The sequence below is a fragment of the Temnothorax longispinosus genome, chromosome 1 (genome assembly GCF_030848805.1).
Source record: "Temnothorax longispinosus isolate EJ_2023e chromosome 1, Tlon_JGU_v1, whole genome shotgun sequence".
NCBI classification, from domain to species: Eukaryota; Metazoa; Arthropoda; class Insecta; order Hymenoptera; family Formicidae; genus Temnothorax; species Temnothorax longispinosus.
In genome coordinates, this window is record NC_092358.1 from 28,723,566 (window position 1) to 28,736,912 (window position 13,347).

General features: G+C 43.9%; 1 protein-coding gene across 1 annotated transcript; it reads left to right on the forward strand.

Moving 5' to 3' along the window:
• The first annotated feature begins 1,254 nt into the window (after positions 1-1,254).
• LOC139823657 (uncharacterized) lies at positions 1,255-13,332 on the forward strand. The gene is made up of 20 exons (XM_071796178.1): positions 1,255-1,831; positions 3,768-4,082; positions 4,232-4,666; positions 5,109-5,256; positions 5,456-5,673; positions 6,040-6,198; positions 6,292-6,444; positions 6,554-6,691; positions 7,214-7,514; positions 7,595-7,773; positions 7,863-8,203; positions 8,321-8,580; positions 8,742-9,062; positions 9,174-9,262; positions 9,982-10,322; positions 10,540-10,979; positions 11,044-11,371; positions 11,452-11,704; positions 12,125-12,254; positions 12,416-13,332. The coding sequence occupies exons 1-20, from the start codon at positions 1,747-1,749 to the stop codon at positions 12,822-12,824; spliced, it is 5,043 nt and encodes a 1,680-aa protein (XP_071652279.1). The 5' UTR covers positions 1,255-1,746; the 3' UTR covers positions 12,825-13,332.
• Positions 13,333-13,347: the final 15 nt, after the last annotated feature.

Below are 13,347 nucleotides of genomic sequence, written 5' to 3' on the forward strand. Positions count from 1 at the left end.
CCGTCACGTCGGAATTTCAAAGATCAGTATATCGTAGTCTTTGCGGAATTAAAATTGTTTACAATCAAACCAAGGAAAAACGCCGTAAAATTTTTTAATTTTTCTTCAGGAAGGAATTGACAATCGCCCGAATCGCCGTTGGGTAATTTGGGTTCGTGGGAGCCGCGATCGCATAGCTGTCGCCGGTCGAAACGCGGAACAGGAAGCGGCCGACCAAATAAACTTATCCTCGGGGCCCCTATGAAGACGCGTTAACCGCATCTCTTTTTTTTTCCCAGCGGATTGTCAAAAATTCTCTGCTTTTTACATCGACACGCGTAATCACGCGGCGTCGTCGCCTCGTTCGCCCTGGCCCTATTACCAGCAGACCGAGCACATGCAGAGCCGGCCGCGGCAAAAAAGCAACCACTTTAGATCCGAAGGCTGCGTAAGCCGTTAACGGCGAACCTCGAGGATGATGCGGAGCGTGTGCTGCTACAGCGGCTTCTGAAAGCCACGGGATTTTTTCACAATGCGCGACTCATGTGAACCAGGGTGTTATATAGCGTCTGTCAGCGTCAATATGTCGCTGCGACGACGACGATGGCGGGCGATAAGCGATACTCTGCGTCCCGGTTAAGAACGCAGATCTACATAAACTGAAGGGGCATCTTAATATTATTTATCGACGATCGCGACGATTGATTAATATAAATTTATAAGTCAATGTCTTTGAAATAAAATCGCTAACATTAAATATAGAATTTGATAAAATTTCTTGGTATTTAAAGAGGACGGAGTTGGATAAAATCTTATACAGATTTCTCGTTAATAGCATACAAATAGTGTCATCATTTAGAAATGATTTGTGTAGATTATAAATTTCCCCTTGTTGAGAGATTTGGAGGCAACATGCGCCCGATGGGTGGTACGAAATTTCGCGCGACAAGGGGGCCACTGTTGACTGTTGAGGAAGCCTCATCGGCAAAAAAAGCTGCTTTGTGCCGCGGCCTGGAGCAGAAGAAGTCACGAGGACGGCGAAAAACTCGAAGAATAAGCTGCGATTGCCTATATGAAAGTACATGTTTGTCCGATAAAGAGAAAATATAATTTGAAATACGAATTGGTTGTTAGTATCTTTTAGCATAACAATTACATTTCAAACTGTACTTATTTTTTAAATAAAGCCTTTGATTGACACTCGGAGCTATCCAATTATTCTTATCAAAGCGCGAACGATGATGCCAGCGACGATTTTGAAGATAATCGCGCTTGTCTGCCTCCGTTTCTGCTCGAATCGCGCTATTAATCACACACGGAGTCTGCGAGCGCGTATCACGCGTATTCTCATATCTATAATGAGACGGAGAGAAAAAGTGAGAGAGTGAGAGAGAAAAACGGCGGACTTGTACTACGCAACAGTGTGTTGCGCGTGGAAGGAGGGAGGATGAGGACGAAGGGTAGAAGGAGAGGCCCGGGACCTGCGAGGGAGATGTACAAAGGTGCTGATGACAAAACCGAAGTGCCGGCGTACCAAATGCTTCAATGCAAGTTGAGCGCTCGTCCGCGGCACATCCGGATGAAACTTTCTCGGGACGGTTGCTCGCACGTTTTTTTTCGAAAAGATAAAAAAAAAGTGATAAAAAAACCGAGAGGTCGAATTGATAGTTTCTTCGCGAAAAAAAAAGAAAAATTTTAATCGCATTTCGATCAACGCGAAAAATCGTTTGAGGTATAATAATCGCGGTGTTCGATCGATGAGGCAAGATGGCACATTACGTCGATCTCGCTGCGTCCTTTATTATCCTTCTCCTGATGGTCCACCTGGAGCAGCTGGTCCTGCACAAACGAGGTATCGTTCGTAGCCCGAATAACGATTAAATTCCCGATCGAATTACTAGAATTGATTGGTCCAAAGTTATTTAAGTCTATTAAAAAAATTTTGATTATCGCGCGAGAGATGCGCTAGTTTCTAGCTTATTTAATTCCTCGATTTTTCTAACATATTCCTCGTTTTTAACGTAGTGTAATAGACTTTTGCGTGAAAACTGTGTGACTTTGAATTGACATAATAAACTCCAACTTTTAGAGCATTTATATGGAACGTATTAATGTCACACAGAACACTGTTAAATATTAAAGGATAAAATTTAACCCAATATCTTGAATTAAATAACATTTTGTTATTTTTAACTATCATGTGTGTCGAAATTTATTATTTTAACATAAAACAGTATTATTTTAACTCTCCATTGGTTTAGTTAAATTAACATTATTTTAGTTAAATTAACAACATATTGAGTACGAACAGTGGCGACCTAATACGGGAATGGTTAAAAATGACTCAAATTGAATATTTGATACTATATAAATTCAACAGTAAAGAAACTGTTCCAAAAAATTGTTTTAAATTTAATTACGTACCCGGTTTTCCTGGATAAAATTATCGAGTCGCTGATATTTGCGATAAGCTAAATTTCATTGCATCACGACGATGCTCAATGTGTATACAGACGTTAAGCAAATCATCCTATTAGTTAGTTCTCCATTGACCTAGGCTTATTTGCGCACGCGGAATACTATATATGAATTGCGTTCGATATTTCAAAACTTCGAGGCAGTTCCACGAAGTGAAGTTCAACCGCCAATATTCTAAAGATATCAATAATTGTATTTAAGTGGGCGACATGGGCGCAGGCAAACGTTTTCTTCAGAAGAGTACTACCTTGCGAGTTTTTTCTACATATACAAATACACGACACGAAACATTCTGTCGCAACTTGACGTTTACACGTCATGTTGTACCATTGCGTTCTTTCAAAGAAAGAATAAATAAAAGATTTGTATAATAATCTTTTATGCTCTTGTAGCTCATATAAAATTCATTTAACTCCCAGACTGACCTCTACGATCCTCGACGCGTTTTATACATTATCGAAAAGAATAAATGGGCGCCCGACGCCCATGGCGATTTCGTGCACACCGCGCGTCGATTGATATAAATTAATTTTCGCATTATATGTAGATCGGACGCATTGAGGAACAATTGAGATCGTGAAAGCGCTATTGGAGGATCTCTAAGCTCTTCGCAGAAACTGTTTGCGCGCTAGATTGATATATATTTTACAGATAAAATTCGCGACTCGCATATCTATCAGTGAGAAAACACACGATGTCTAAGAGAAACGAGGTTTTGATGCTTTTCGCTCTTATCAATTTGCAAAGCGCATTTTTTTCCTACGCTAGTTCCTCTCACACACATTTCCTCGACAGATATCCACGAATCTCCTTATAATTTTGTATGAACTTTTTTTATGGTGAAAACAGGATTCTTTTCTCTGCTTTTGTCATCAGGCACTGTCGTATCCTCCGTTAGAATTTCGTAATAATGCAAATAAGAGGTTTACAGAATTTTTAAGAGAACGACGAAAGGATTAGGAAAGTGATAAGTTTGACAAAAATTAAACAGAGCATTTGACCTAGATACGCTTACCATTTCGTTCTTCCAGAGTTAATTTACGACATGCAAAGATATATGAATGCAAGACATTTAAAGTAGTTTCAAGAAACCACGCGCGTATATTTATTTCCGATTTAGTTTACTATTCACAAAGAATAGTAAAAATTTCAAATTTCTATATAAACATTAAATTGAATTAAAATGTATAGAAATGTCTGAATATATCGCCATTGAATTAATACCGAAAACATGACGGTGTAAGTAACAACCGCATTTACTCTTCCGAGTAAATTTGCACGCCTCGCTTATTTTTTATCGCTCGAAATAGCGCTTGCCGTCGAGGGAAGAATGGAGGCTCAGTTCGAGAAATGCTGCGGCTATGGCACCTCTTGGGCTCGGGAAGGTCTTAGGTGCGAGAAGTTCATCGGACCCGTGACCGGAGTGCCGAGGGTGGAGCAGGGCCTCTGCCTGGAGGCTGTGGACATCTGCTGCGTTCGGGCTTACCACGAGCTGCAATGCGAAAAGGGAAAAGCCGACGCTCGTCAAGGTCTGGCTTGCGTGACGAGCGCGACGTCGCAAAGGTCGCTGAAGACGCCCGGCCGCGGCGATTACCATCGCGACTGTTGCGAGGGCTGCAAGCTAGGTAGCTTTCACTCAATTTAACATCTTGCGAATTTCACGGTCGCCGCGATCGCCAATATTTAACACGAGCTTTCTCTTCAGGGAAATACTCGAATAAACTCGTTTCTATCGATTATCCCTGACGCGAGCGTGGTATCAATGTATTATCAGGTATTCTCGCGGGGTCTATGGGTCAAGGATGCTCCTTTAAAAGCTTCTCGTTTGGCATTCCTTGGGATCCCGCGTTCTTGGAATGCTGTCACGAAGTGGCGCCGAGCTCCACGACGGATCTTACGAGTGAATTGTCGAGCGAAAGCTCGACCGAAACCGATCTAGATTCCTCGTCATCGTCCTCGCCAACGTCCTCGTATTCCCCGTCCTCGTCGCCGTCGTCAACGCTATCCCCATCATCATCGTCCTCGTTATCGCCGTCGCCGTCATCGCCGTCTTCTTCATCTCCATCTTTGTCTACATCGTCGGATGATCCGTCCTCTACGTCTTCGGATGATCCGTCCTCTACGTCGTCGAATAATCCGTCCTCTACATCGTCAAGTGATCCGTCCTCTACATCGCCGGAATCCACGTCATATTCGGTACCAACTCCAGGTAACGTACAATTTAACGTACATAAAAACTAATTTACTGTATGGAATCTTTCCCAGCAAACGCCATGTAACATGTAACGTACGGGTTAGTTGTAACTTGTAATTTCCTACTCAAACTCAACAATATAAATGCAATATAACTCGACACATGTGTTACACTGACTAACATCACATGTGTCCCTGTACATACGTTACATGTTACATGCGGTGTTTGCTGCAGGGTTTTTCTCTGACTCTCTCTCTCTTTCTCTGTTATTACAAATGATAAATAAAAATCTATCTGCATGAATAAAATCGCTCTGTAAATAAATGTCGAATTGCGCGTCACGTTCCTTAAGCGCAATAGCATCCGATGGAGAATATATCGGCGCAGTCGCAACTTCTCCTTTTTTTTATAGCCTTCATACAAGTGCGACTTTAAATCACAGCGTTCTAATTCACAGAGCTGGACGATATCTGTCAACTCATGAAAGGCTTGCTCTGCTCTGACATTTGCGTACCGACACCGGGCTCGTATCGCTGCGAATGCCGCGCCGGCTTCACTTTGTTGGAGGACGGAAAGACTTGCAAGCAGGATCAACCGATCGACAGGTATGAATAATATAGATCCTTAATATAGATATTTTTATTGCATGGCAGAATGTATTTGTGACGTCATCATTCCAGTTAATTATTAGTAATGGTATGTATATCGCGTGCATTGCGAATGAAAAGTCTGCAGTTTTATCATCTTAGAAGCGTGTTTATTGTTGACAATAAAAATATTAATAATAAAAATCTCCGTTTTTAGATGCAAGCCGACTCATCCTTGCCAGCATCGCTGCACCGACAACGGGGTGGCCGTCGTATGCAGCTGTAATCCAGGATACGACTTGGCCAAAGACGCACGTTCGTGCATCGCGAGGTCATCGAGGACTAAAAAAATGCCGGACAAAGACAAGGATAACGAATCGTTGCCGTTGTGTCCGTCGGGCTATCGTTATAACGCCACCAATCAGGTGTGCGACGGTACGTATAATTCAAGAAAATGTAACGCTAACGTGTGCAGGTAAGGAAATAACACGTTTTCAACATTTTGTTATTTTTCAACGCGATAACAGAAGCACATCCTCGTTCTCGTTTACTTAATATAACTAACATATAACATATACTCGTCCTTTCTGTAATATCGCGTCGATCTTATCGCTATATTCGCTGTGGCCTTGTGTCTCGCTTAAATTGTGCAACGTGCGATCGAGTTCGTATCTTCTTTTTTTTTTTCTATTATTCTGCGAGATTAATTTTTGTTCAATCGCGCTGTGCTGCTTGTTTCTGCGATCGAGCGTTCGATTTCGCATATGATCGTCACTTTTCGCGGACCGATTCATCGATCAGACGTGGACGAGTGTCTGGAGCGCAACGTGTGTCCCGGCGGAGGATGTCAGAACACCATAGGATCATATATTTGCATCAGAGAGAAGTCCGCAAAGAATGCACCCTACGAAGCTTGCCCTCCAGGCTACGAATGGCAGTCACTGAAAGGTCTATGCGCAGGTAACTTAATTAGAAGCGCGTCTTTTCATAAAGTTGTCCACGCACCCCATCGATCAACAAATCGAAATTATATATTACGCGTTTGTTTTTCAGACATCGACGAGTGTGCCGTTTTATCGTCTGCCTGTGCCGCTGATAAACCGTTCTGCGTGAACACGCTGGGTAGTTACGCGTGTCTGGAAATGACCGGGGCGAAATCCTGCCCCGCGGGCTTCAAGTTCGACAAATCGTTGCAGTTGTGCAAAGGTAATATTGGTTTGCCAAATTAATTTGCGAGTAATGGTGGAACGATAAATTTTCTGCGGGAAATTTTTCTTCTCTTTATACGTATTTCTCTCGCTTATTTGTTAATCAGACGTGGACGAGTGCGCGGAAGCTATACACAGCTGTCTGGCAGATGTCGAGCAATGTCGAAACACCGAGGGTGCTTACGAGTGCGATATGAAATGCGGGAAAGGATTCACGTACAGTATCGGCCTGGGTGTCTGCGTCGGTGAGCTTTCGTTCTCCGTTTCCAAGATTTTTAATAAATCTTTGTTATGCCGCACGATAACAACGCTGTCGCTTTTTCGACAAAGTAAATTTTTATTATGTTTTGAATTAAAATTTCCGGTCTTCGTACTAGGTGAATATATGCATGCAGTCATGCACGTGCATCTCGCGATCGCTATTTTCCCTCATTGTATAAGATCGAATGATCTTGGAAAACGTCATGGATTACCTTGGGAATAAGTTTGAGTTCGCATTCACCGCGATCTGATTCCGCATGCAACGCTTCATCCCCGTATCTTTCATGCATGTGAGTAATAAGTTAATTTCTTAAGCGATTTGTGTTTTTGATAACCCGTATGCGATCGTGATTGATTAACATACAATAAAAATTATACAAGTGCACTGCTGAATTAATAGCGTCAAGATTTCAAAGATTGAAACTTGATTGACATTACATAGTTATATTTCTCTTTTCACAAGTAAACAGCTTATGGTCCATGATTATATGCGTATTTTCTTTTAGACGTAGACGAGTGCATCGAGTCGAGCACGCCTTGTCCCGATCCCAGCACGATATGCATTAATACGGAGGGTGCGTACGAGTGTACAAAGACATCGCGTAGTCCTTTTCCGCTTTCTCCAATCGACAAGGATCCGTCCGATCAAAAGAATGTGCGATCAGATCTACGGATGACTTGTTCCGCGGGATACAAACCCTCTAACGATTCCGGAATAACAAGGTGCATCGACGTCGACGAGTGCAATGAACAACTGCATTCCTGCGAGCTCGACGAGCGTTGTGTTAATGAAATCGGTAGTTATAGGTGCGATATCCTACGATATTTTAATGATATAAGTTCAAAAGAGGATTTTAACGGATTATTTTAATGTAAAAAAAAAATAGATGCGTACCAGAAAACAACAGGAACGCGTCTACCACGCAGCAGACCAACCACGATCAACGCGATGATCGATTTAGCAGAGGATATGAACTAGAGAGAACGAGCATTTCGTCGGTCATGAACGAAGTCGAAGATTGCGACGACGGTTATCTTTTCGATGGGAAATCTGGCCGCTGCATCGGTACGTATTACTTATTTTTACATCAAATAATTTTGTTCTGTAGATGATTGTCAAAGTCAATAAGTGTTTCGGTAATTTATAAATGACAGATGTCGACGAATGTGCCAAAGGAATAGCCACTTGCAGCTTAGGAGAGCGTTGCGTAAACACGGAGGGCGGTTATCGATGTTCTCCAACATGTCCACCCGGTTTCCGGCTGCGTAACACGTCTCGATCAGCGAACAAGGCCGAAGAACCTTGCGAAGATATCAACGAATGCTTGCTCGGTTTGCATACCTGCGACAGTCTAACTCATTATTGTATTAATACGAATGGCTCTTACGTTTGCGGAACGCGAACTACTACTACTACCACCAGCATCTTCGAGACGACGCGTAGCAGCGCGACAACAAGAAGACCGTTCGTTCGTTCGCGCTACAACAGAGTACAGGTGCTTGGAAGCACGTTCGCGAGTTATAAATTACGCCGATTTTGCGAGAATGATATACGTATATATGCATTGTTCGTAAAAAGACGTGTCTCTTTAACTCGTATTTTTATGCTCCAGAACACGGATCGTTACTGGTCCACCGAACCCTGCAGACTGGGATACAAGAGAGACGCGAGTACGGGCTATTGCGTGGACATAGACGAGTGCGCGGTCGGTCCCGGATGTCGAGATCACGAGAGATGCGCGAATACGCCAGGAGGTTACGATTGTTCGCCCCTTTGCAGCACTGGGTGGTACTTTAGCACAACGACGAAGGGCTGTCAGGACGTGGACGAGTGTTTGTTAGGCAGGCACGATTGTCCTCAGAGTACGCATAGGTGCGCGTCTTAAATTATGTAGGAAACATCACAGATCGCGTGGTTTTTTTTCTATAATAATTACGATAGTGACGATCGATACTTTTCTCTTTCGGCGTTACTTTCTCACAATTAATATTCAAATTCATAAGTATCCACGAATGTTGAATGTTGATCCACAGATGCGTCAACACCAACGGATCTTTTGTTTGCGAGTTGATAACGCCCTGCAGCCGCGGTTACAGACGTGCCTTCAATGGCACCTGCCTGGACATCGACGAGTGCTCCGAGGGCCTACACAACTGTCGGCTCAACTTGCATCAGTACTGCGTGAATAAAGAAGGTGGCTTCGAGTGTTTGACCAGACTGCCCTCCTGTCCGTCCGGATACCAGTATTCCTTGGGCACTCAACGATGCGAGGACATCGATGAGTGCCGAACCGGGCAGTACAGCTGTGACGCGAGATTCTCCGAAAGATGCGTCAACCTGCCGGGTACATACAGGTGCGCGAAAATTTTTTTACAAAATCTGTTGGATGTTCTATCTGGGTTCTATATATAAGGTAAATATAATAAAACATGAATTAATAATATCCGATGATATATATCTTGCAGGTGTGAGAGACCTGCTCCTCCTCGTCAACGCCAACGACCAGCTTGTCCTTCTGGCTATCGGTATCATCCTAATTTACGCAGATGTACAGGTACATCTAATAATTTTTATAAAGTTTGTCCTTTAAAATTAATGAGACGCTTTTTTGTAAAACAAAGAAACGTTAAATATGTGTTATATTAAATTATAAAAAGAATCAAGCTCGTGTGTTTTAAAACAATGTAGAAAGTTCAAGGGCTAATAAACGATATTTGTATATTCTTGACTACTACGTATTCTTTTATATATTTTTTTAGTTGTAGCGTAAGCTTATATTTTGTAATACCGTGTTAACAACGATTTCAGATATTTTTCATATTTTCAGAACTCGTCAGAACGATATCAAGCTCAGGTTGACTAATTGACGCATGTTCGATAAATTCCTCGCGAAGGCATGGGTGAATTATGCTGTTCCCATCGGCTTTCGACATGCACCATTAGTCACAAATATCATTTATGATTGTTTGCGTTTTTATTGCGTCGAATTATGTTTATGTTTTATACGTGGTCCTACATTATTTTAGTTGCTTTCAATGCTTTTATCAGAGATATAATTTGAAAGCTTAAATGCCAAGGTATCTGTTTTGCAAGAAAATAACGCTTTTTTGTATATTTATATAGTGATAGTCATACTGTCTTAATACTTTATAATATATATATATATATATATATATATATATATATATATATATATATATATAAACCTGACCGCTTTAATACGAACGGAAAGATATCTTCGAGTTTTGTTATCCAAAGTACTTGAAATTATAGACATTGACGAGTGTGCGGAAAGATTGGACACATGCGGTGACGAACTCTGCTACAACCAACCGGGTGGTTATAGCTGTGCGAAACCGCCCGTCCCGGTAACCAGAAAACCACCCACGACAGCGATGCCGGCACCGATGAACCAAAAGTGTATGCGCGGGACCAAGTTCGTGAGGAATCGCGGCTGCGTCGACGTCAACGAATGCAGAGAGCTTGAGGATGCTTGCAGCAGCAACGAGGAGTGCGTCAATACCGTAGGCAGCTATACGTGCACCTGCAAGACCGGTTTCAGGCGTGATAATCTCACGCAGGCCTGCGTCGATATCAACGAATGTCAGTTGCAGGTAACGACAAGGACGACGACGACCCGACGCTCGCGTAAACGTATCACGCGCGATCTGACATTTATGGCATAAATATTGAGAAAAAAAAAATGCAAATATTGTGACATCTCGTGCGTCCAATTAGAGAAGACAAATTAAATCATGTAACGTTTTTGCGTTATCTTGCCTTAATGAGAAACTTCTCTCTATACCGATCTTATAACATTTTCCGTTGAAGGAGAACGACTGCTTGCCGACGCAGCGATGCGACAACACGATCGGCAGCTACACGTGTACACGTTTCTTGCCATGTGGTACCGGATACACTCTCAATGCCGCGACGGAGATCTGCGAGGACGACGACGAGTGCATTCTGGGCACTCACGACTGCGGGTCCGGGTACCAATGCAGGAATACCCTGGGCTCGTACCGCTGCGATCGCATCCCGCGTATACCGACTCCGCAGCCGCGCACATCGCCAATGACAACAACGACGATGAGGATCGCGACGATCACGACGACGACGCCGACGTCGATGACCCCGACCGGTCCTCGGCCAACGTGCCCGCGCGGCTTCGAGCCCGGCTCTAGCGGCAAATGCGTGGACATAGATGAGTGCCAGAGAACGCCGAATCCCTGCGCCAGGTCTATGTGCATCAACACTCTAGGATCCTATAGGTACGCGTAAAATTGTTGATCGATAGAAGCAGCGACACAAATTATATGCGGAGAAATTTTACAGGTGCGGGTCCAGGGTGATCTGTGGGCCCGGTTATACTTTGGACCCTGCGTCCGGACAATACTGCATCGACGTAGACGAATGTCAGGAGGGAACGCACGAGTGTGGCAAGGGCCAGACCTGCGAGAATCGGCAAGGCGGATATCATTGCATCTGCCCGCCTGGTCACGCGGCCGGGCCTAACAACGACTGCGTTGACATCGACGAGTGTAGCATCTATAGTGGCAACATCTGCGGACTGAACAGCCGCTGCGAGAACACTATTGGTTCCTACAAGTGCCTGTGCGCGGAAGGCTTCGAAAACGCTGGAGGATCCGCCGGGGTCTGCCAAGTAAGTCACGTCGTACAATTTGGATAGATAACAATATCCAAGAATGTTCTCAGCTCGAAACCTAATCGCACGTTCTTCAGGATGTCGACGAGTGCCAGCAAACGCCGGGACTCTGTCAGCAGGTGTGCTTGAACGTGTGGGGCAGTTACAGATGCGGATGCGAAGCGGGATTCAGGCTAAATGCCGATAACAGATCTTGCAGCGACATTGACGAATGTACGGAATTCAAGGACAATCATCTCTGCATCGGCATCTGCGAGAATACGCCGGGAAGCTACGCGTGCAAATGTCCCGAAGGATACAGGCTCGGTGTCGATGGTCGAACGTGTCAAGGTGATAACTTCTACGTATACAGAAAAGCGGTTGTACGAAAAAAAATACAAAAAATTTAAATACTCCCACGTACGGTTCAAAGATCGGCAATATGCGTTCGTGCATCAACGTTATCGCGCGAATCGATGAGATGGAAAGTGAAAGCCTATTTACGAGGCTATTTAAGTGAGTCACGGTATTGTAGCTTCGCGATCAAAGCACGCGTTCTACCTACTTTATCCCGCAGTTGAAACGGCGGTGCAATTTGTACTTGACCCGTTTGCCGGCGAACTGGAGCATCAGCTCGGGTCACTGGCGCACGAACACGCGCTCCTGCAATCTCTTCGATCTCGCGCAATCACGACGTCGTTGGCGGTCACGATACCGTCACGTGCTGCAACGTACTTACGTGTCTTAAACCGCTTAAACGTGTGTTCACAGACATCGACGAGTGCGCGGCCGGTCAGGTCTGCAGGGAGCCGGACGAGATGTGCCAGAACACGCGCGGGAGTTTCCGTTGTAACCGGATAAACTGTCCCTCGGGGTATCAGCCGGACCCCATGAGAAAAAAGTAATGACTGGGTTTGATATAATAGATTCAAAATTTTCTCTAATTTTAATTCCCGGCATATGTCACGTCCGATGGCTCACGTTTGATGATCGAGTTAATTTCAGATATAGATGGTTATTCGATCGACTCTATAATAAAAAATTTTCCGCTCGCGATTTCAGTCGCTGCGTACGCTCCTCGAGGTACTGCCGCGTGGACGACCTGGCTTGCCTTCGGTCGCCCTCGCATTTCTCCTACAACTACATCACTTTCGTGAGCATGCTGCCCATCCCGTCTACCGGTCAGCTGGAGCTGTTCACTATGAGGGGAAGCCATCAGCCCGAGTCGACGGTACAGTTCACCATGGCGTTGGTGGATGTGCGCGCCCCACCGGGTATCGCGCGCGCCACGGAATCCTGTTTCGCTCTGAGGAGACCGGCGCCGTCACAAGCGGTCCTGGTGCTGACGCGCGCGATTCCGGGACCGCAGGAGATCGAGCTGGATCTCAGCATGGAGATCTACCACGACGCCATGTTCGTCGGGAGCGCTGTCGCTAAGATCTTCATTTTTGTTTCGCAATACGAATTCTGAGAAGATCCTTCGAGCGGAGGGAAGACGGGGATGAGTGGAGACGGAAGTCAAGATCGTAGAGTGACGTAATTTAGAGGTACACTAAATTACCCGATTTACGTAATCGTCTCTTCTTCCATAGCGTTATTAATCGTAAGAGCAACAAGAATTACATCCTCAAATCATATCATCTTGTTCTACGTGATACGTTCTTGATTCTTGAAAAATAAGAACTCTTTTCTGCTGTTACAGTTTTTTGAATAAAATTTCTGTTTCAATAAATAATACGAACATTTTTCTCCAAGAAATAAAATGTAATTAACATCTTAAGCGATATACATTTAAGATCTTTTTCATTTTTGCTCATTTTTAAAACTAAATATTAAAATAAATATACACGCGCTACCGTTTTGATCGTAGATATGTAAAAAGGACGAATTAAATGTATATAGATTCTTGTAAGTTAACATATGTGAAGGATTTAAACATGGAATAAACTTACGTTAGATGTAACGTATAAAATTTACAATTTCCAAGCACACGC

What these genes read in the sequence shown, in the direction of transcription:
- LOC139823657 (XM_071796178.1), top strand. Translation starts at nt 1,747, where the DNA reads ATGGCACATTACGTCGATCTCGCTGCGTCCTTTATTATCCTTCTCCTG. An exon ending in CACCAATCAGGTGTGCGACG is followed by an intron (nt 5,674 to 6,039) that starts GTACGTATAATT and finishes TTCATCGATCAG; the next exon opens with ACGTGGACGAGTGTCTGGAG. An exon ending in ATCGTTGCAGTTGTGCAAAG is followed by an intron (nt 6,445 to 6,553) that starts GTAATATTGGTT and finishes TTTGTTAATCAG; the next exon opens with ACGTGGACGAGTGCGCGGAA.